Raw genomic sequence first — 24,208 nt, forward strand, 5'->3', positions numbered from 1 at the left:
CCTTTTATCTACACGTGTTTGGGCTGGTGCCATCCAATGGAAATGTAATGTGTGACACGCGTGGAAATGTAAATTTTCTAGCAGCCACGTTGGAAAAAGGGAAAGGAAACAATTTTTAATAATATAGTTTATTTAACCTAATATACCCACTATTTTATAATTTCAACATAAATCGGTGAGATAATTTTCTGGTTTTTTTCCCTAATATATCCACTATCTTATAATTCCAACATATAATCAGTGAGATAATTTTTACTTTTTTCCTAATATATCCACCATCTTATAATTTCAACATATAATCAGCGAGATAATTTTTGTTTTTTTGTTCTACCAAGTCTTCGAAATCCTGTGTGTTTTACACCTACAGCACCCGTCAATTTGGACACCAAATTTTCATCAGAAATATTTTATTCATTTTTAGGTTTCATAAACAACTAGAGATCATAAAATGAATTCGCAAACCCAAGTTGTTCCAGACACACTTAAACATTTTCTTTTTCTTTTTCTTTCTTTCTTTCTTTCTTTTTTTTTTTTTTATGTTTATTTATCTTAGAGAGAGAGACAGCATGCAAGTGGGGAAGGGGCAGAGAGAGAGAGGGAGACAGAGGATCTGAAGCGGGCTCTGTGCTGACAGTGTGGAGTCCAACACAGGTCTCAAGCCCACAAGATCATGACCTGAGCCGAAGTCGGACACTTAACCACCCAGGCGCCCCTAAACATTTTCTAATAACTGAATCAAACTTATTCAAATTACATAAAATTCAAAATTCAGTTCCTCAACCACTTAAATTTTAAATGCTCAATAGCCACAAATGGCTAGTGGCTTCCGTGTCGGACCGCACAAACCTGGACACCTTGGCCAGGTGACCCTTGGTAAGCCCCTCTGGTTCTTTGATTCACAGGTGTATGAATGTGGCTCCTGGCATCTCTGGGATGTTATGCTCCCCGCTGGAACTGATAGATTCTAGGGTGGAAGGAACGTTTGCTCTTCTCCCACATTAGCCTGCCACTGTTGGGTGTGAGGTGGGAACCAGCCTAGAGGTCCCAGTCGGGCGGTGCAGAGACTCCCCTGCCCCAGAGGAGCTCTGTAGCAGCCCCTAGAGGTCAGAAAAGCATAAGTCTTGGGTGCAGGTGGTGGACTGTGGCCTTCAGATCAGACTTAACATCAGGTTAGGGGCGGCCTTTTCCAAGTAGCTCAACTTAACATCAGGTTAGGGGCGCCCTTTTCCAAGTAGCTCAAACTCCCATGTACAGAAATAAAAACGCCACTCCTGAGTTGAGGCTGACCTCCTGGCATCTCATGCAAGGTGAAATGGCCCGTGGGTTTGTTATTTGCTCCCTTCTGTGGATGGGGAGGTTAAAAAATAATTCCGCGTTAGAAGAAAGGGAGAAACAGAGAGGGCATCCTTGTGCTACCAAATTTGTCCCATGCGGGTCTCCCCAGCAGCACTCCCAGCGCCGCCCCCCCCCCCCAGCCCCCAGTCAGAGCCCCTCTCCACTGGTGCATGGTCCTGCAGGGGATCAGGCCAGAGAATACCCTGCCCGTGGTCTTGCCATCCAGGTGTCCATGGAGCCCATAAAGGTGGAGGGAGGGGCACAAGATGAGTCTGTCTCTAGGTGGAAGTCAAAAGGGATTTATGGCTATTCAGCCCTTTTGAGCTAAAATGAACATTTCAGCCTTTACTTCTGATTTCCTACTCAGCCAGGGGACTAGCCCCGCATAGGGACTAAGTCAGCCAGTCTGACTTTCCCACCTGCTGTCGCTTCGGCTATCCTAGTCCAGGAAGGGAGCCATAGGGAAATGAAACCTGCAAACCCGTTGATGTGGGCGGGAGCAGGGAGGAGGCTTTCCTCCCTGCATGGCTTGTTGCCTTCTCTTTGGGCCTTATCAACCCACACGTGTGTGCTGAATGCTAAATACGCTCAGCTATTAAAAATGCAGGAGATGAGCCCGCTGCTCCAGAAGGAAAATGAGCCAGAACAAAAGAAAAATCAGCAGGCTCCCTGGCCTCCTGCGTGTGCCCGACAGTGAGGTGGGGGAGGGTGTCCCTCTCCTTCCTCAGGCAGGGCTCCTCTGGATGCTTAGAACAAGGGCTGTGTCCCCCTGGAGCAGTGGAGGTTTGGGGAGTAGGAGTGGTGTGGAAGTCTTTCCCAGCACTCTCTGCAGAGGGGGAAGAGCTGAGAGGCCCTGGCTGAGTGCCTTGGGAGAAACAAGGCTGGCTTATCGGTTCTTGCCTGGTGTTGCCATGAAGTGGGGGCAAGACCACGGCTCCATATTAATGGCTCCCAGAGGATGTAGAGAGTCTTCTCCGGGCTCCCACTTGGGGAAATCTCAGAGATCCGAAGTGCTGCAGACCCTCCAGGTGACCCAACTTACCCTCTGATCACCCAGATTCTTAGGATTCTTGCGGCGGCCTCTGCCTGGTCTCCCTACCCCTCACCGTGCCCTTCCCCAGTCTGCCGTCCACACCCCCCACCTGAGTGCATCATGCCCCTGCCCTGCTCACAACTCTCCAGGGTCTCTCAGTTGTTTGCCTACAGAGCAGAGGCTTAACCTCTTCGGAGGTGGACATATGATCTGGCATTTCCCACTTGTCCAACTGCTGCCACCAACACTTTAACTCCTTCATTTCATATTCCAGGCGTCCCAGTCTATTTGTAGCTCCTCAGACGTGCCTCCATGTGCTGGCATGTGCTGTTTCCCTTACCAGAAGCAACCTCTCTGCATGTGTGTCACTTCCTCCATGAAGTCTCCCCAGACTTTTTTTTTTAATTTTTTTTTTAACGTTTATTTATTTTTGAGACAGAGAGAGACAGAGCATAAACGGGAGGGTCAGAGAGAGGGAGACACAGAATCTGAAACAGGCTCCAGGCTCCGAGCTATCAGCACAGAGCCTGACACGGGGCTCGAACTCATGAACCACAAGATCAGGACCTGAGTCGAAGTCAGATGCTTAACCAACTGAGCCACCCAGGTGCCCCTTCCCAGACTTTTATGCTTCTTCCTCTAAGCTCCCACTAGTACTCAAGCTACTGCTGTAAGAGCCTTCGTTGTCTATTATACTCATTTGCATCTTTATCCTCCCCTGCCTCCATCTGGACCTTTAGCTCCCTGGCCTCCTGTGGTGTAGCATGGAATCCAGCATCCCAGCAAATATTTGCTAAGTGAATGAATAATGAGTGAATGAATGAAGGAGCCTGTGAAATAGAACTGCTCCTTTCCCCCTCCTCATGCGGTTTTTCTGATGCTAAAGGAAACGACAGGTATAAATAGCTATCTTTTGAGTTCTGGGTGAGAAATCAGACTGCCAGGCTCCCATCATGGGACTGTTGTCCCTATCACAATTATGAGAGTTGGGAAGGGAGAAGTATGGTCCTGGATGATAAAAAGGAAAAAACCTTTGTGCTCTGGCAAGAAGGGGAAGCTATTTTCCCTTAAATTAAGGAAGAGGCGAGTTCAGCGCATCCTTGTACCATGGCCTCTGCCTGCATTTGCACCCATGTCCCAGGACGCACTTGACTGCGAGGAAAACCCTAATCAGAAGGGAACCAAGGAGTCGGTATAGCATCCCACAGAAGTCCCTCCCTAGACCCCACTTACAAATGCAGCCCCTCACACAAGACATGAGGGGGGCATTCTGGGGCCGGTTTTTACCCCTAGTGGTGCAGGTTTGGGTGTTAAGGGAGCAGTGGGGCAGAGGGTGAGGGGGGGAAAGGCAGGTAGAGGAAGGGAAGTAGATGGAGGTTACTGTGATGAGCCCCAGAGGGAGGGAATGGAAAGGGCAGTCATGAGAGGATGGGAGGAACAGGCCAGAATGTTAGAGCATCCGGGGGGACCATGTCCCTTCCAGGACACAGAGGCATAGGAACTGAAACACTTGAGTGCTGCAGGCTCACTGGGTTTCCAGATGATCAAGATAAGGACAATGGACAGCTCCTTGTGTAGAAACTCAGCTGACCTTGTCAAGTCCCAAAAGTGCTCAGAAATAGGGACTAGAGTCTAGGGAAGGAACATACAGTCTAGGACAGCTGGGGAAGGAAACAAATGACATGACCGAGAAAGGGAGGAGGAGCCACAAAGATTAGTAGTCACCGTCCTCTGTGCTCGCACTGCACATGGTACTTATTAGATGCCTCCAGAGCCTCACGTCTGCTCGGTGGCAAGATGAGGAAGCAGCCCACACTGATGAAGAGAGTGGTCCGAGATTACAGCTGGACGATGGTGGAGCTGGGACTCTACCCCAGGACTTCTCACTGCCAGTGCTAAGATCAGGTGCACCGTCCTGAGAGCTGCTTGAAGTCAAGCCCCATTGCTGCCCTTCACTTTGCTGATTGAATGCCCTGAGGCAACCTTTCTAAACCCCAGGTTCCTCCTCTATAAACTGGGGGTGAAGGTTAGGTACGATCTTCCATAGCCTCCTGGCCAGCAGTGGCAAGTGCTCAGTATATGAGTGTCAAGAGACAATGAGAGGAGTAGTGGATGGGGGGTGGGGATCGACAAGCCGCCCCCCCCCCCCACCCGCCTCCTTTGTAATCACTCTGGCTCCTCCACCAGGAAGGGAGACAGCTGCAGGCTGCCACTTACCTCCAGCGTTTGTTCTGGCGGAGCACTGGTTGGTTTTATCGTGTTATGTGACTTAACCTTCACTGAGAACATTAATTCACTCATCGACCATTCACCGAGCCCTTCCTCAGTGCCAAATAATGCATATGTCACTGAGGTAACTCCAGAGCAACATGGACACTTGGTCAAGGTCCTTGTCCTCAGGTAGCCCATTTTCTGGTCAGGCCACATTAACATAGAACTGAGACCTTGCCATTTGACATGATAAATGTGGCACAAACACCTAGGAAGGAACAGCCAGCCCTGAAAGAGAAGAGGACATTTCATCTGGATCTGGGCAGATGGGGGAGTATTCACCCGGAGGAGGGAGGAGGGCACCGCCACAGAAGGAACCGCCCAGCCCACATAAAGGCCGGGAGCCAAGCTGAGAGCTGGGTGTTTAAGGAGCGGTAAGAGCCCCACCAGGCTGTGGGGGAAGGTTCCCCAGGGAGCGGGCTGTGGGGGGCTGGGCTGTGAGGTTGGACTCTGGACAGCGGGGAGCCCGCCAAGCCTTTGGAACAGCAGGACTGTGGGGTCAGATTTGCACGGGAGCTGAGTGGAGGCTGAGAAGAGGCTGGGACGGAAAGACTAGTGGTAGGGATTTTCATCAGTGTTCAGGCGAGCAACGATGACCAGCAGGTAGACCTGTGAGTGACCGAATGTCAGGAAAGAGCAAAAGTCTCTGACTGGATGGTGATGTTGTGAACCAGAAGAGTTTGTTTTTTGTTTTTTGTTTTTTGTTTTAATACAAAGTATTTAGTTTGGGACAAAGAATTTCCTGAGTCTGCTGTAGGTCCATGTCAAGTCTCCAGCTCTTGATGGTTTAAACAGTGTGCTCAGTGTTCTGGATGGAGGTGTTTGGGGTGCAGGGCTGCCTGCCCAGGATTCCGTGTGGAGAAGGAAAGAGCAGAGTGAGTGACACCCTGGCTCCCAGGCCACTTGTGAGGGAAGACGCTCCCTGGGGCTCTTCATGTGTGAAGGACGGTGGGGAGCAGAGGCTGGGGCACCCACAGGCAGCCAGGGACACCGTGCCATTTGTGCATCCCCAGTCTGCTCAGAACAAGCTTCCTGAAAGCAAAAGCTGAGGACCTGAGCCCAGGGCTTGGCTCCGGGCCTCCCCTGGCAGGGGGTGAGGGAGGATGTTCTGTGAGGAGTCCTCTCCCCTCCCCACCGCCCCCCAGTCAGTGTTGGCTCCTGGGCCGGAGAGAGACAGTGAATGTCTTGGCTGTGCTGGGTCTGGAAGGCGAGGAACAGGCCGGGCAGACGGGAGCCGCCTGCAGCTCTGGTAGCGGGAGCCAATGACCTCTGGTGGCTACAGAGGGGAGTGCTCCTGCTTGCTTCTCCTGAGCCTGTCCTGGGCCGGGGGGGGGGGGGGGGGGGGGGGCGGGGGGGGCTGGTTGGGGCTCTGTTCTGCTCTGCACCAGCGCTCCCCCCAGGATCCACTTGCTTCCTAGTCACTGACGTCTCAAGTCCTGCCCTCAGAGGCTCTGATACCATTTATGCCTTGATGTGAATTTCACTCAGTATTCGTTTTAACTGACACTTTTAGTTGTCAGAGCAGGTGCAATTGGTCTGGCCTAGGGTTGGTCTCACACTCCTCCTGGATGTGCCACCCAAGGCAGCAGCACAGCAGGCAAGCTGGTCCAAGTGCACTCTAGAGACAGCCTGTCCTGCACGACTTACCCTGCTGTGCCAGGACTCTGTTTTCCCTTCTTCATCTTCCTTTCCTGTAGCTTGCTGATTTTTTCCCACAGTCTTAGGGCATTACGACTCACCAGGAATGGCATTTAGTGCCTGTTGATCTCCCAGCGGGTTTGGGGACCACCTTCTGAGCTCCGGGCCTTGCAAAACCCTGATTAACCAAAGTGCTGGAGAGACTTAACAGAGGCTGGTGCTGGGGCCTTCTGCCTCCAGGAAATCTGGAGCAGCTGAGAACCCATGCAGTCAGTCTTACAGAAGATGTCTTAGAGCCAGAAGGACCCCTGTTACCTCCTGCTCACTTTTCCTCCAGAATGCGTTCTCCAGCTGGGATCTCTAACCTCTCGTCCAGGCTTGGGCCGTGCATATAAGATCAGGGATTGAGAAGCAATGGGGAAGGGAAGATGTCCTACCTAGTTCTGTTTTTCCTCTTCACTACACCCCCCCAAAAGTGATCCTCCCCTGGGTGAATATGGTAAATATGGAAGGCCACCAGCCCCTTCCTCCTCCCGCCTTGTGTGGCCCTCCCTCCATTGTCGGACCAGAAGGCAAAGAGGACACAAGTTTCTGATGAGTTGCACCCCAGAGGTATACCCCACAAGACTCAGGGGCAGTAGGGAGAGGGGACAGCACAATCTTCTCTCCCCTTTTTATTTTAGCTCCAAGTTGTTGAAGGCCAACTGTGTGCCCAGCACTTTGCTAAGCACTCCGTTTGTATGATCTCATGTAATCACCTCAAATCTGTACCATGATCTTCATTTTACTGATAGGGAAACTGAGGCCCAGAGTGGTAAGTTCCTGAAATAAGGTAGGGAGGGCAGCCCCCATATGCCTATACGAGTCTGTCCCCGCCGAGGAGGCAGGGAGGAACTGAAACCGGCACATTTCCACTTTCCAGGTCAGCCACCCTCTTCTAATTCTCACAGAAGTCCTTACGGGCTTGCCGAGGCCCTGGACTCGGGAAGTCTGATGGCTTTTCTACCATAAGGCAACTGGCAGGATTCGCATCTAGATTTGTCTGATTTGAAGCCTATATTCCTAACGATTTTATCCTAAACTATCTTGCAACGCCCCGTAGAGCAATGACATCCAACCCTCCTTGTTTCACTTGCTCCTGGCCACTTTTACAATTCCTCAAAGTCCCCAGGTTCATCTCTCCCCCATTCATAATGGGCTGAAGGGAAAGTCCCACATCTTCTCAGTGGCTAACCACCTCTCCTCCAAGTTGATGGAGATGTTGGCCCATCACCCAAGTCACTGACGGAGATGCTCTAACCTTCCTGGCCGGCGACAGGCCCCTGTGCGCTCTGCTGGGTACCGCTCTGGGCTGGCACGAGACCCCGCTACCCAATCTTTTTTGCCTCTGCTGCCAGGGCCTCTCACCCCCAATAGCTCTGTGGTCTGACCATGTTTTCCCAGTTTATTGAGGGTGGGTTATATGGGAGTGAATCCAAAGCTGTGCAAAGGCCAGGAGAGAGTAAACACAGTGCTTTCTCCCTGACCACCGGACCTGACCCTCAGCCACAAAATAATATTAGATTAATCTGGCAGGTTGTTTTTTTTTTTTTTAATTTATGTGCTCTGTGGTTGATTACCCTGTTTTCTGTTTGCTTAAGGTGTTTACAAATTGGCTTTCTAAAAGTTTTTCCCAATATGTTTTTCCAGATTAAAAAAAAAAAAAAAACATTGATTCATTCATCGGGATTTACATAGTGCCTCCTCTATCCATTGAGGACTTTGTAGCTCTGTTACTGAGGCTGATTCTTAGCAATTGCCTGACCCTCAGGCTTTAAGAATGTCCCAGGTATTTCTTCCACTTGAAGAATTTAAACTTGATGTAAATAATGTCCTGATAGCTGCTCCCAGAATGCATCCAAATGAGCCAAATTTAATTCCTTCTCTGAGGATCTTTTAAAATAGAGTAAATCCCCCCTTTTATTTGGGATGACTTAAATACTGTCACTGCTTAGAAGGCAGGAGGCTGGGTGAGGTGGCCTGTTCAAGGATCTGGCAGTGACTCAGAGATCCTCAAAATTCTGCCAGGCCAGTAGCACAGGCACATGGGCCTTTGTCGAAAGAATTGGTGGGAAGAAATCAGACAGCTGAGAACTCTCATCAGACACATAACCCACAGCACAAATACCATATGTCTTCGGGCTCTTGCCTGTCAAATCCATCTTTACCCTGCGCCGGTAAGTAGAGCAGAGCTGGCAACGATTTCTGCAGGCCTCCAGATTTTCTGAACCGTTCTTTTAAGACTTATCTGTTGATGATGAAAGAATAAATCAGATCCACAGGACCATGTAGCTGGCAGGAGAGCAGCTGGTCCCGAAAGACACGGGTGGCCCTTGAAACGGCACCGTGAGATTCTTCCACCTCTGCTCTTTTGCAGACATCACCCCGGGCAGGAATCCACTTGGTGCCGGGAGAGCCATTTTTCTTAAAGCCAGAGCAGCCTCCTTGGTCCTGAATGATAAATTCAGACAGGCACTCAGGAAGAAGACATGGCAGCCAAAGCGGCAGAAAAGAAGCAAGGTAGATGTCTCCCCCACATAGCCAGGAGGGTGAGGGAGGACTTCCCAGGATCCCTTCCCCGGACCAGAGACAGAGGTACAGGGCTAACAAGGAGATAACTACTCCCAGTATATTAGACACAGCAGGGGAACAAGCTGCAGCCCTGGGCTCCCTGGCAGCCAACAAAACAGGCATTATGAAAGCAACAGGGACAGAGCCGGACTCACCTTTCCCTTTCAAACTCTGCTCCTCCAAGAAAGGACAATAGCGAGGTGATAAATGCAACTGATTGTGGGACTCAGGAAGTGTGTGAGTTGCATCCCTTAAGACAGAAAGGGAACTTGAAACTTGAGGGGCTTGGGCTTTCCTGGGGAGGGAGGCGGTAACTGCCAGGCTTGTTTATCACCTGAGCAAACAGAGTGATAAACTGCTTAGTCATCTGGGTGTTTCCAACTACCCACCCCTCCCAGCCCCCCAACCCCACGTGGAGATGTTTGAGTTAGTGCGATTCTATGCGGGGGAGATACCCACACTGAGAAAGCAGCGGTCAGAATCTTTTGGCTTCTTTCCAATGGAAAAAATTAAACCTGTTATTCAGGGTCCACTGCCCAGGGCTGGGACACTGTACTGGCCAGCGGTGATGGTAGGGGAAGTGGGACAGTGAGAAAGGGCACCATGGGAGGCAGTCGTGAGATGATGGTTTCCAGACAGCCGCACCCTCACACCCTGGAGTGTAGACACACGCGGGATGTGTGTGTAAGTGAAGCAGGGACCAGGGCTCTCAGCTGAAACGAGATGGAATGTCTGGGATCGGTTTTCCAAATTGTGTGGCACCATCTTGGAATCATTTCCTCCTTTGTTCGTTAGTTTATGATCTGAGAGCTGATGCCAACAGTAGTGGAGAAAAGAGACTAAATATTCCAGTGGACTGATGGCTGACATTTATCTTGGGGAATCAGGTTGGCAAGAGCAAACAGGAAGGCTTTTCACCTCTCTCTCTCTCTCTGATTCTCGTTTCTTCTAAGGATGTGTTTGACCCTGCCCACCACCACTGAGCTGCCTGCTTCCCTGCTTTAACTCCCAGCAGAAGTACCTTCTCAACTCAGACCAGAGGCAGGTTACCTTAGAGGGGAAGCCCAAAACCTTAGGGGCAGAGGGACAACCAAAGATAAAAGTATCCGTGTCAGTGGTGCCTGGTTGGCTTAGTCAGAATGGCATGCAATTCTTGATCCTGGGGTTGTGAGTTTAAGCCCTACATTTCGGGTAGAGATTACTTAACATAAAGTCTTAAAAAAAAAAAAAAAGTATCCAGGTCAGTTCCCAGGTTCTCCTCCTTCACTCTATCTACAGCCCTTCTCCATTTAGTTACTGGACACCCTTAGAATTCCAACCTAAAACAACTGAGTCTCCTATCCCCTCCCACTGCCAAGATGGGTCCCAATTACTTGGCATCAGAGACATTTACTCAGTGGCTCAGCTCCTTACAATTCATCTGGTCTTTGGAACCCTTTGAAACACTCTTGATCAGACTTTTTTCCCTAACGCCTCCCATTCCAGTGCAAGAAAACTCAATCCCAGGGAACTTCACAGTAGCCTTCTCTTCTCATTTCTGATGGGCTCCAATTCCACATCCTGCCTATGGGCGTTGGGATTGAAGTCTGGAGTTCTGGAAGCATTGACAGTAGAGGGTGTGACTGCACCACACTTGTTATATAGTGGAGAAAATTCCAAGTTGGGAGATCAGTCACAGATATTAGCTCACCTGGCTCAAGCTCACTCACTAACACACAGTTGGAAAGAAGCATTACCAAAGAGATGAGTCAGCTGGCACTGTTCCAGATGGCTGGACCAAGTGGACCTGTGCTCTCGTGGCTGAATTAAGGAGCATGTTGGAGTTGGACGTTGACTTTAGGGGAGAAACACAAACTGTACCATGAGCATTTGAGGACCATTTGGCTTGGTGTTTACATTTATTTCAGTTCTTACGATTGCTCTAGATTATTCCAGCCCAACATTATATCTTTGTCGGCTGAACTCATGGGTACTCAGCGTATGCCCCGGTCATTTTCCACAGAAACTAGAGGCCTTCCCTTTACTCATACCAACTCATGCAACAATAGCCTGAAACCCCAGGACCCTAATTTCCTTTCCTGAATTTACTGGGCTTCACAAAGAAGGATATCAGAGAAGGCCACTCAGGCACTAGAGAATCCTCCCACCCAAAGTTGAACTTTTTATTCTAAAAAAAACAGAAATCAACAGATCAGGACAAAGGTGACTAAATCAATAAGAGCTTTATTTTATTTTATTTCATTTCATTTCATTTTTCGAGAGGGGGAGAGGGAGCACCCGCGTGGGTGGGGGAGGGGCAGAGATAGAGAATCCTAAGCAGGCTCCATGCCCAGGGCATCAGGCTCCATCTCACAGCGGTAAGAACATGACCTGAACCAAAATCAAGAGTCAGACACTTAAGTGATGGAGTCACCCAGGCGCCCCTCAACAGGAACTTTTTAAGCAGGCTTTTAGAATATGTGTTAGAATATGTGTTTTTAAAGCCAGGATATTTAAGTATTAAGTAATTTAAGTTCCATGAATTTTGTGATTTGTTGGGGGGAGGGAATGGTTTGTATTTTTACTTGTGATAAAATAAGCATAAGAAAATGTGCCATTCTAACCACTTTTAATGTATAGTGTTACGTACATTCACGTTGTACAACCAATCTCCAGAACTCTTCATCTTGCAAAACGGCAATTTTATACCCATGAAATAACAGCTCCCTGTTCTCCCCCAACCCCAGCCCTTGGCAACCATATTTCTCCTTTGTGTCCGTATGAATATGACCACTCTAGGTACCTCACAAAAGTGGAATCTTCCGATACTCATCTTTTTCTGACTGGCTTGCTTCACTTAGCATAATGTTATCAATGTTCATCCATATGTCAGAATTTCCTTCCTTTTTAAGGCTGAATAATATTCCACTGAATGGATATACCACAGTTTGTGTATCCAGGCAGCCGTTAATTGTCGTTTGGGTTGCTTTCACCTTTTGGTTGTTGTGAATTATGCTGCTGTGAACATGGGTGCACGTCTATCTCTTCAAGACCCTAATTTGTATGGTTTGTGTCTTTTAAAATTGAGTGAGGGAAGGAGCCTAGAAGAATCCCATGTCCCATGGTTTTATATTTTTTTACCATTCAGAAAAAAAAAAATCAGGAATGCAGCACTAATTTCACCAGGTAACCTCTTTCCAGCTTCTTACCGTGCTGACTTTTCAAGGGCTTCTTGTGCTTCAGTGCTTTGTGAGTGCTTTGCGAATTGCCATTAAATAGAAGGTAGCAGCAGTCGGGACATAACTCAGTGATTGAGACACTGATCAAAGACGAAATTATCAGGGACTTAGTGTATTACTGAAACCCACTGTTCCACTTTCCCTTCACGTAGGACTTGAAATCCCACACCATCTTTCCCCAGGTCAAGAAAGCATGTAGTCCGAGGGTAAAGTGGGTGAAGTCCAGCGACAATCTGCTTAACCACTGAGTGCCCTTCTCACTGGCAAAGACCTATAAATAACACCTGTGATCCTGTTTCAAAGTCAGCAAAGAGGCAAGGGCTGAGGGGTCGCTAAAATAATTTCATGAACAAATTGTTCCAAAAAACGATCTGTGACTAAATCGAGAGGAGCCAGCCAGCCATGTGGACAGATGAGACTCCTCCCCTGCAGAATCAGCCTCTCTCTCATGCCCTACATTGTCTGCACGTATGTATAAGCTATATTCTAGATCATTTGGCATTCAAATAGCTAAGTCGGCTCCTCTCAGCTCAGAGACGATTGGGGAGCTGAAGTGTTAGCGTTCTGCCCTCCTACAAGGAGGAAAGAGAACAGTTCAGGAACCAGAGAAAAGCTTATTCATCTCATCTCATCTTTCAAGACCCTGAGACAGAATCCTCCACAGCCCCCCCAGACACAGGGTCCCCCAGCATTACATGCGCAGAAATCAAACACATATCCATTATCGGAGAAATCGCAGGGAAGTGGGGCTATGGTGACAGATTTTGAAGAGCAAACATGCACCTTTGTGCTCTGTCTTCTTAAAATTCATCCTCTCACCTGCCAGCCTTGAGAATTGCCTATTTACATAACTAGCTGCCTAAAATGGCATGTTAGATAATGTTACATGGTGCCTCTCTCAGTCTGAGCCCATCCCCAGGACAGGAGTGATCCAGAAGTCCTCCAACAGCAGGTAGCATGGCTCGCTGGCCCGCAGCCATGCCTTCGTGCGGTGTGAGCCTGTCAGCGCTCCCGAGCTAAGCAGATGTCAGGCCTGATCGCCGAGGTGGGAGACCAGCGAGCAGCAGGGGGAGGGGATGTGAGTCAGCAAGTTGCACGGTGGCACACCCTCTTCAGGGGACAAACAGCATCTCTTCTGAGCTTCACAGCGGGCACCTTGTTCTGCCCAAGGTGCTGTCTCAGAGACCGCCGACATGTCGGGGCTGAGAAGGGGGAGCTGCAGGGTCTATGAGGACAGCCGGTACAGGAGGTAATCAGTCAGCTCCGATGCCATCCCTGGCGCTGCGCCAGCCTCAAACCCCCCGTTGGCCCTTTCCAAGGCACAAATCTCCCTCCCATCAAGGGATCGCGCTGCTCGCTTGTAAGAGGAGTATAAATAAGTGATAAGGAAGTGTTCTGATGAGGGTAAGCGGGTATAGCTTCTCAGCGGACCAGATGTATCAAAGAAGGCAATTGTATGTGTCTATTCATTTATTTTTCAGCGTTCCGGTTCCTGTAGTCAGTTTAGAGAAAATCCCTAATCTAGTGAAGGCAGATGGTGCCAATGTCAAAATGAACTCAACAACCACTACTGCGGTCACCTCCTGCTCCACCTCGTCCTCTGCCGTCTCCACCCCACCTTTAATTAAGCCAGTCTTGATGTCTAAGTCAGTGCCACCCTCCCCAGAGAAGATCTTAAATGGCAAAGGAATTTTGCCCGCCACAATAGACAAGAAACACCAAAATGGCACCAAAAACAACAACAAGCCTTACAGGAGACTTTCAGGTATGTGTCTGTGTCGTTAGAGTCGGGCTCATGATTAGAGCGCCTCTGGGTCATATTCGTAACCAAGGAGCGGTGTGTTCTTACAATTAAGCAGGTCTGTTTCATTTTAAGGGGGACACGGAATTTATGTGCAAACAGGACCCCTGCCTAAAAATGCGAGGGAGAAATGGTTCTCTTATTTCCGGGTCGGACGAGGTCTCTCGCTCGACTCAGTGGGAGTTGATCCTCTTGACCCGGGAGGCAGGATGCTTTCCACCAACCACAACAGCCCATGCATTGTGATGGTCTTACCGTGTGCTGACAGGCTGGCCTGCCCCACCCCCCCCCCGGGTTTCCGTGGAAGCCTCAGTGCAGGGAAGGTGGACAGCCACAGTGATACCCCACAGTACCTCAGGGCGGGCTCGGGACAGTCCCATCTACCCCACTCTGTCCTTTGGTCTAGTTGGTTGCCATGTTGATTCTGTGGTCTGGAGCTACCACTGCCTTTCCCACATAATCAGGTTGGAATTGCCCTTCAGGAATGCTTGGACTAGCACAGCAGGTGAGGCGTTGAGGGATTTCTCCCAGATCTACTTCTTGGTTGTCTGCGTAGACACTCAGGATGCCTGGAAAGGTGCACTTGGCCAGTCTTTGAGGCAATGGCTGCCCTTAGAGGCCCCCATAGGGATGATATTGGCTTTGGATTTGTTGTAGAACTAAATCTGGCAGTTCTGCTTCCTCCAAAAGACCAAGAAAAGCTATAAACTTTATAACGTCTTCACACACCATGGGCATTTATCAAATGTTGACTAGAAAAAAGAAAATACAATGAAAACCACCCTGTGAGAGAGAAACTGGGCCCTCTAGTAGGAGCATAATTCTTAATCAACCTAAGAATTGTGGGTCATTTTTATTTTGTACTTTGTGTTAATGTGTATTTTGGTTTTCCTGTCTTACATCTGTAACTTAAAAAAAAAAAAAAATTATTTCTTAAAAGTATTTTGGCCCCAAAGCATTCAGAAAATCTTTACCCTAAAAATGTCTCTATGTACTATTCACCCACTATCAAGGAAGGAAGATAGAGCCTGGCAGTCTCTTGGAGCCTTGCAGGGCCTCCCTGTGTAGACAGGAGCCCCCTACTCCTGGCTCTCTTCCTGAATGGAAAGTTCAATTTCACTCTGCAGAGCTGGGTGGTAACATCCCTGGAAAAACCAGTAGGCCCAGCTGGGCAGTGTCCAGAGGCAGAAGCGTGACCATGGCTGCCAGCCTGCACCCTGACCTGAAGTTATATGGGGGGGGGGGGGGGGGGGGGTTCTTGCTGTCTATTGGTTTTGCATTTTGTTGGTTGTTTTGTCTCATTGGGTCTTTTGTTTCTATCTCGCTTGTTTCTATCTCACTTTGACATTTGGCGGCCAGCTCCTATTGCCCAGCCAAGCAACCTGCTCAGTTGCAGGCCAGTGTGAGAGCTGGTGTGGATCCGGGCCCTGGTCTGACTCCGACAGGCCTGAGGGAAAGAACTCCATGGCAGGCAGCCTGGGGCCCGGCGCCCAGGCCCTCCTTGGTGGGCAGCGAGGGCACACAGGAAACAGGCGTCTCCAGGCCTCACAGTTTTCTAGTCCTAAAAGTGAAGCTAGAAAAAGGCGGGGCGGGGGGATGGGGGGGATGGTGCCTGGCTGGCTTATTCGGTGGAACATGCAACTCTTGATCTCGAGGTTGGGAGTTTGAGCCCCACATTGGGCGTAGAGATTACTTAAAAATCAAGTCTTTGAAAGAGAAGAAGATGATGATGACAATGACAAAAACAAAAAGAAAGAGGTGGGAGGCATTTTGATAGCCAACCAGGAAATCTGTCTTGGACGTCAGAATGTTTTTTTATCGAACCATCATCATCACCACCGATGCAGCCACCAGCACAACCCCCAAACCCTCTTTTAAAAACAGAACACATTCAGTTATTGTGCTCGGAGTAACTTCCTTTTAGTTTGCAGCTATTCAGACCTCTTAAGGAGACATTCCCAAATTTATATACAACCCCCACCTGCACACCCACCCACCAACACGGCTGCCGGCCTCCCTGAATGCCCAGAAGAGCTGTGTCATCCCTGTGCTGCAGGACTCAGGTGTCTGCTGGGTGCCTTCCAGAAACAGCACAGACCATCTGAGAGGTGGACCTTTGAAGCCTAAAGGGTCCTTAAGGGATTGCCTCACTTCCCCTCTTTCTCCAGGGGGAGGGAGCATTGCTGTAATCCAGAAGGAGCAAAGGATCCATAAGTGGGCATAAAAAGTTCAGCGTCCTTAGAAGTAACCTCACCATGAGCCATCCACAGTCCAGGGAGAAGGCGGGAACTGGAGAAAGCCTAGCCTCTCTACAGCCGCCCTTCAGCCCCAACGGGCTGGCTAGCCCTGGCTCATTCCCATTTGGAGCAACAGGGCCCGTGCTGGGTGCAAAGCAAGCTGGGAGACTAGCAGGCCCTGCCCTCCAGGCAACTTACAACTATGCAGACACACATAGAGCACACACCCGAACTTTCCCCCTGCCCCTGCCTACGACATGGCCAGAACATTCCCGAATCAGGTAAACGACATTTCTGGTCAACGCGGCTGCAGGGAAAGCCTGGTGCTGAAGACGTGGCAAAGCACAAGAGAGGCAGGTCACACTGACCTGTCAAGGAATAATCTCCCACTTAAATGGCTAAAAACCAGCAGGAAGGCAAGGTGGGGGGAGCCGCCCAGGACACAGTGGCCCTTGGGCCTCAGGCCCTCTTCCTGGTCTGCAGCCAGCTATGCCCAAAGTGCCAAGTACCTGGGGAACTCTTCAAGTGACATAAAATGTGACAGCGTCAGGGCTCCTCGCCCTCTGGTGCCTGCCCCCACCCTCCCCTCGGCGCCTTGTGCTGCATTTACATCCCTCCCGAAGCTGGACCTGGAACTCAGGGGTCAAAGGGGAGCGCCATTTTCCCCTGAGCGGTTCTTGAAGCATTTTAGCGGCCGGTTGGGGGGAAAAAAAAAAAAGAAAGAAAAAGAAAAAGAAAGAAAGGAAAAGAAAAACAAAACAAACAAACAAAAAACCCAGATTGCCTGACAATGTCTCACTTGTTGGTGCAAATGTGCATTTTTTTTTAAATGTAGTCTTAATGCCAAATCCTATTTAGTCTCCTTTTTTCTTATATTTTTTGTTTGTTTCTTAAACCAGAGAGAGAATTTGACCCAAATAAACACTGTGGAGTATTGGATCCCGAGACAAAGAAACCTTGCACAAGATCCCTCACCTGCAAGGTATTTCTCTTTCCATAAAAAATACTTCCTGCTCTCGCTGGGGCCTTTGTCGAAATGTTTGCATGCCACTCTCTGCACACGGCAGGGTGTGGAACCTCGACATGACCCCCAGCTGTTCTTTGTAAGGGAAATGCTTTCTTCTCTTCCATGGTAGCAGAGTGCCTGCCTCAAGCTGGCTGGCTTTTTAAGAAGGAAAAAAAAAAAAAATAGGCTTCCCCTGTTACTTGTGAGGCCAGACAGTAAATTGTATTTATAGGCACTCACAGGCGGTTCTAAACCCTGCTACGTTTTAATGTATGCGGGAGCGGCGGCAACGGCGGCAGCGCCTGAAAGGCAGCCCCGGAGGGGAGGACGAGCGGCCGCGCCCCTGATCCGGCCACGCCGGGTGGCCACGGGGACAGCCGACGCGAGGCGGCCGCCATCGGGTAGCCCCCGGCCCCCGTATTTCACACTGAAGTGCTAGTGCTCCCCGGGCTCGAGGCCGTGGCCCCCTCTGCCCGGTGGCCGGCCGTGTGTGTCCGGGCCAAAGCCAGCCTCCCACCTGCACCTGGATTAACTCTAGCGCGCCCTCACCGTTGCCTTTCATCCAGAGAGGTTTCCGTGGGCTCTGCGCGGAAGCTGGTCATCCTAAGCCATTTTCTGGAGGAAGCTTTGGCTTCTTAACGCCAGGAGTGTAGGGCATGGTTGCGTTTGTGTGGTGTCTGCCTCTTCCCAGCCACAGAACAGGAGCCGTTGCCTTGAAGTTGACTTTTCAAGCACCTCCAAATTCCCATGAATTGCTGTTTCTGAAATGGAGGGCCTGGGGAAGCAGGTTTATGTGCTGATCAAAGAGGCTGTGCTTTTCATCTCTCTTCTCCTTAGACACATTCGCTAAGCCATCGGAGGGCAGTCCCAGGCCGGAAAAAGCAATTTGACCTCCTTCTGGCAGAACACAAAGCCAAGTCCCGCGAAAAAGAAGTTAAAGATAAAGAGCATCTCCTGACTTCGGCGAGGGAAGTACTTCCAAACCAACCGGGGCCAGCGCAGGACTCTCTGCCAGGACCTTCGGGGAGCTCTGGGCCAGAACCGAAAGTCGCATCCCCTGCAAAATCCAGGCCGCCTAACTCTGTGCTTCCTAGGTAAGTCCCATTCGGCAGTAGAAGCCCTGAGTCCTTGGTCAAGTGGCTCTGCCTTGCTGGGTCGTGTGTGGGCTGATCACGTGGCATCTGGAAGTCGTAAGAGCCCTACCTCGTAAGGCGGTTGTGAAGTGTAAGTGAGATCACGGGCATAAGGGGCTCGGCCAGTGCCCACTGTATAGTGTTCAGTGGGTGTTCCTGCTGTCGTCATCCTCATCACCGTCATCACCATCATCACCATCATCATCATCACCATAGCAGACCTATTTCAGACAGTATGTGTTTTTACAGAGCAAGAGTAATCTGGAAGTTAATACCTGGGAAGGCTGAGCTATGTCAGCCACCGGGCAACTTTCTGGTGGCCTGGGTTTTTAGATTAGTTGGACGCTCCCGACACAGAGTGGGGTAGTCCTCACACCTTAGGAGCCCATTTGCCACGATATCTTGTGACTTTTTTTCCACGAGTCTCCTCTGATCGGGGCGAAAGGAAAATTGGCATCACAGAGGCTGTTTGTCCTTACATTTCCCTCCACACCAAGAAAGCTGAGCCATCTGTTTGGGGTTTTATTTGGTTGTCCTGGACAGAAAGGAAAGAACAGAAAACAGAATTAAAACCCATTTGGATTAAGAACAATTTAAAATCTATGCGTGTCTGTTTTGATGGGCCGTGGGGTACTAAGCAGCCGACCGATTTCCAGGTAATAAGACAGGGAGCCCTTCATTCCCAAATATTTATCTAGTGCTTGCTTCATAAGCAAGGTACAGACAGACCTCGTTTTATTGCGCTTCACAGATACTGCAATTTGTTACAAATTGAAGGTGTGGGGCAACCCTGCATCGAGGAAGTCTGTCGGTGCCATTTTCCCAACAGCAATCGCGCACTATGTCTCTGTGTCAACGAAGTGTTTGTTAGAGTATGTAAATTAGATATAATGCCATTGCACACTTAATAGACTATAATATAATGTAAACATAATTTTTTCTATGCACTGGGAAACCCCCCCCCCAAAATGAATTCGATTCGCTTTATTGCAATATTGGCTTTATGGCAGCGGGGTGGAACCAAACCCGTGATGTCTCTGAGGTATGCCTGTACTATGTTAGGTACTTCCAAGCAGTAGTACAGAGATGAACGAAATTAGAGCCTGCTTTTTAAGAATCTAGAGTTTAGGGGTGCCCAGGTGGCTCAGTCAGTTCAACGTCCAACTTCAGCTCAGGTTATGATCTCGAGGTTCATGGGTTCAAGCCCCATGTCGGACTCTGTGCTGACAGCTCGGAACCTGGAGCCTGCTTTGGATTCTGTGTCTCCCTCTCTCTCTGCTCCTCCCCCACTAGCACTCCGTCTCTGTCTCTCTCTCTCTTTCTTTCAAAAATAAAAATTAAAAATTAAAAAAAAAAAAAGAATCTAGAGTTTAGAAGACTCAAATATCCAGAACTTCATGAAAAGGAAACATTAATAACAAAATATGAGACTTGCAGATAGTGGTATTTTCAGATCATTTTTAAAAAAAAATTTTTTTTTTTAACGTTTATTTATTTTTGAGACAGAGAGAGACAGAGCATGAACGGGGGAGTGTCAGAGAGAGGGAGACACAGAATCTGAAACAGGCTCCAGGCTCTGAGCTGTCAGCACAGAGCCCGACGCAGGGCTCGAACTCACGGACCGTGAGATCATGACCTGAGCTGAAGTCGGCCGCCCAACCGACTGAGCCACCCAGGCGCCCCTTCAGATCATTTTTAATGCGTACAGTATGAATCTCAAGGGGTAATTGTTTAGTCAGCAAGTAAGCATGAAGAGAACACAGTTGTGGGCGCCTGGGTGGTTCAGCCGATTAAATGTCCGACTCTTTATTTCGGCTCAGGTCATGATCTCACAGTTCATGAGCCTACAGTTGGGAGCCTACTTGGGATTCTCTCTCTTCTTCTCTCCCTGCCCCTCCCCTGCTCGCATACTCACTCTCTGTCTCTCTTTCTCTCTCTCTCAAAATGAATAAGCTTTTTAAAAAATTTTTTTGAAGATTAAAGAGAACATAGTTATAAAAGAAGGGGATGGAGTTGATTTTTAAAGCAAAAGCAAATATTTGATGACAGTTGTTACTGATCTACTGGGTTCTCACCTTCATGCCTTCCACTGGCACAAGCCAGATCCAGTTTGATAGCCAGAGTCCCTCTGTCAGAACCGCCGACCTTGGCTTCAGGTTCAGGAGGACACAGTATATGGAATGGCCCCACACACACACGTTTCCTGCATCATAACCATTGCTGTGTTGTTACTACCAACTTACGTTTCCCACCATTTTGCAGGATCATTTTACAACTACTTCTTACTGTCACGCCAGATGTTGGTGAAGGATATTACCTTTCCTTAGCTTTGGAGTTCAGCAGATGGTTCTGTTCCAAATTTCTGGGAGGGGATTCAAGCCTATGTACAGCGGCTTTCAAACTTTTTTGTGGCTGTAGAACTTTTTTATTCCTACAAAACCGTACATGGTACCCAATATAAAAGCAGATCTTGGAGCGCCTAGGTGGCTCAGTCGGTTAAACATCTGACTTCAGCTCAGATCATGATCTCACAGTTCGTGAGTTCGAGCCCCACGCCGGGCTCTGTGCTGACAGTTCAGAGGCTGGAACCTGCTTCAGATTCTGTGTCTCCCATTCTCTGCCCCTCCCCTGCTCATGCTCTGTCTCTCTGTTTCTCAACAATAAACGTTAAAAAAAAAAAAAAAAAAAAGCAGACCTGCCTCCACCTAACTCCAGCTCAGCTCTGCTTCCATCACACATATAACTCGCAGCCTGCTGTCCCCCCAGCCCACCCGAGGGATCCCTGTCAAGTCCCCAAGGGCTCTGGGGAACCCAGTTTGAAAACCCTCCTTTATTGTATGGTTCAGGTTCACCATCAAGATGGAAGCATTTTTCACCCTAGCAGACAGAGTACCTGGTGTAACAGAGAAGCCATGGGACAGCTGTTAAAAAAGCAAAAACAGGCAGTGGAGGTTTAAGAGCTGCTTCTTAATGTTCCTTTTTTACTTAATTTTCCAGGGAATGTTTGTCAATAGAGAAATGCCAAGTGTTTATGTTCTCATAAGGAAGCAGAAGAAAGAGAAAGAATGAGGTCAATCAGCAAAAAGAATGTCTCTGAATGGAAGAGGCAAAGGAGGTGCATTATAAATGTTGGCTAACAATAATTGTTAAAGATGTTTTTCAAGGTTGAGGTAGACACCAGAAAACTCAGGGATGAACTCTGCTCAAACTTTGTGGGAAATAATGTTCTTTTTCACTTGGTTTTACTTAGGATGAAATGCCATACAATCAGGGATTGAAAAAGCATGATCAGAATTTAATGCCCTCCTTGGGGCGTCTGGCTGTCTCAGTCAGTAGAGCATGTGATTCTTGATCTCATGGTTGTAAGTTCAAGCCCCATGTTCAGTATAGAGATCACTTAAAACTAAAATCTTTAGGGGCGCCTGGGTGGCTCAGTCGGTTAAGCACCCGACTTCAGCTGAGGTCATGATCTCACAGTTCGTGAGTTTAAGCCCCATGTTGGGCTCTGTGCTGACAGCTCAGAGCCTGAGGCTTGCTTCAGATTCTGTGTTTCCCTCTCTCTGTGCCCCTCCTCTGCTCTCACACTCTGTCTTTCTCTGTAAAAAATAAATAAACATAAAAAAAAAACTAAAATCTTAAATAAAAAAAAAGAATTTTAATGTCCTCACCTAAAACATAAAACATTGTTTCCTCATATTCATGATATACAATACATATAATATTTCAGTCACGGGGCGCCTGGGTGGCTCAGTCGGTTAAGCGGCCGACTTCGGCTCAGGTCATGATCTCGCGGTCGGTGAGTTTGAGCCCCATGTCGGGCTCTGTGCTGACAGCTCAGAGCCTGGAGCCTGTTTCGGATGCTGTGTCTCCCTCTCTCTGACCCTCCCCCGTTCATGCTCTGTCTCTCTCTCTGTCTCAAAAATAAACGTTAAAAAAAAATTTAATATTTCAGTCACAGTAATTATTGCTAATTGGCAAAAAAATTATCACATGTAAATGGAAATATTGTAATCCCTTCCCAATCATGAATTCCTTTTGTAGGAAATGCTACCACGTGTGAATTTCTTTTTTTGTTTGTTTGTTTATTTTGAGAGAGAAAGAGAGAGCACACGCCCGTGTGCACAAGCCGGAGAGGGACAAAGAGAGAGAATCTTAAGCAGGTTCTGCACTGTCAGCACAGAGCCCAATGTGGGGCCCAAACTCACAATCCGGAATGTGATATGGTGACCTGAGCCAAAAATCAAGAGTCACATGCTTAACCAACTGAGCCCCCCCAGGTGCCCTGTGTGAATTTATTTCTTACATATTGTTTGGCAACTTTGAAAATATTTCACTTCTCATATTCTTGAACTGCAACCCATTCTTGTCAAGGGTTCCTGAGAAAAGAACTTAGCTCTAGAGCTGGACAAGTTTAAGTCAGATAACAAGCATTGGAACAAGGTTGGAAGTGCAAACGTCAGCTCCATGCTTACTAACAAGATGAGCACCATCCTGTTTCTGGGTTTCTCCAGCTTCAAGCAGCTCATCTGTAAAGCAGAACTAAGAAGAATTAAGTGATAAGTACTAAGCTCCTAATAAACACTCAATTAATGGAAACTGGTAGTCAGTGGTAGTAGCATTTCATGGGAAAGCAGTGTGAGTAATAAAGGCCTTGGTGCCACCTAATTTCCAGTTGCCCATCCTTTTGGCCACTGCTTACCAACCTGGGGGCCCTTGAATAACATGCTACTGTGCTCTGTTTCTTCATCCCGACTCTAAGGGAACATCCCAAGAGCTATGGATGACCAGCCTAACCAAAACCATGAGGATTCTTTAGGAAAGGGGGAGAAGAGCAGAGGGTTAAGCCAGGCTCTGACAAGCCAGTCTCTGGCCCCCAGGAGGGAGGGAGGGAGGAAAAGATAGGCTGTGGAAGCCAAGACTGACAAAATCTAGGCACATTCCCTTCTGTCTTGTAGACGCTCGCACATCTAATGTTAAAGTATAAAAATGGCAAAATCCAATGACTCTTAGACTGACAAGGGTAGTGAGGAGACAGGCAGAAGGTTCTGGATACCTAAAAAAGGGCAAAGATGCTTCTGGAGTGAAAGCGACTCCAGCTTGTGCCTCATTAGGACAAATGTTATGGCTACACTGTAAGCCTCGGCTGAATATTTGTCCCTCTGCTTTTTCTACATCTGTTTCTCAATATGGGGGGCTTTGAAGTCAAGCAGACCATATCAAGTCTCATGTCCACTTGTTAGTAGCTTTGCCACCCATTTCCTCATCTGAGAAGTGTAGATAGCACTTATACCCACCTAAAGCAGTGGGTCACTCGCACAAGAAAACGTACGTTGCATGCCTCGCACATAGTAGGACCCAGTTAAGGTCAGTTGCCTTGTGTTCTCTTCCCCAAAGCACTCAGACAGCCTGAGGCTCACGCCTCATCCAAGGGGTGGGGGAGGGGACTTCCTGTAAGGTTCCCTGAGTGGAACTGGGCACGGACCTTTATCACGTACATTGTCTTTAGACCAGACTGGTAACTGGAGAGCGGAGGGTGATGTCGTGCTGAGGGGGATGGCAGCTTATCAAACTTGAGCAATGTTTTCAACACCTTCCCATGACTGGTTGTCCCATTCCCCATCACTCCTTGCCAAGCCTTGTTTTTCCTGAGACACAGGTTGGTTCCAGCACACTCCTTCCCTCCCCAGGCTCTGCTGGAACGTCTTGGAAGCGTCTCCCATCATCGCCAGGAGGGTGGATACATCTCGAGTGAAACAAGCCTGGAAAGGAACACATTCAGAGCTCCTTCTTCACTGGTGCCTTGCACACCATCATCACTCGTGATTCCGGCTCCGCTCTCGGAGCCAATTCTGCTCTGGACACGGATTTCCATGCTCAGCTTCACTCTCCAGAATTCTCCTCCCCTCATCGCTCTTTTATCTGGCAA

General features: G+C 48.8%; 1 protein-coding gene across 10 annotated transcripts in view; it reads left to right on the forward strand.

The window, feature by feature from the left end:
- The window catches only part of ATXN7L1 (ataxin 7 like 1), a 244,631-nt gene that overhangs the window by 199,103 nt on the left and 21,320 nt on the right, over nucleotides 1-24,208 (forward strand). For all 10 annotated transcript variants that reach the window (XM_060633791.3, XM_060633792.3, XM_060633790.3 and 7 more), the window contains 3 exons: nucleotides 13,587-13,870; nucleotides 17,043-17,125; nucleotides 17,987-18,243. In XM_060633791.3, the coding sequence (XP_060489774.1) occupies nucleotides 13,587-13,870; nucleotides 17,043-17,125; nucleotides 17,987-18,243 (624 nt within the window). The remainder of the gene's footprint in view (nucleotides 1-13,586; nucleotides 13,871-17,042; nucleotides 17,126-17,986; nucleotides 18,244-24,208) is intronic.

Source organism: Panthera onca, chromosome A2 (assembly GCF_046562875.1).
Source record: "Panthera onca isolate mPanOnc1 chromosome A2, mPanOnc1 haplotype 2, whole genome shotgun sequence".
Lineage (NCBI taxonomy): Eukaryota > Metazoa > Chordata > Mammalia > Carnivora > Felidae > Panthera > Panthera onca.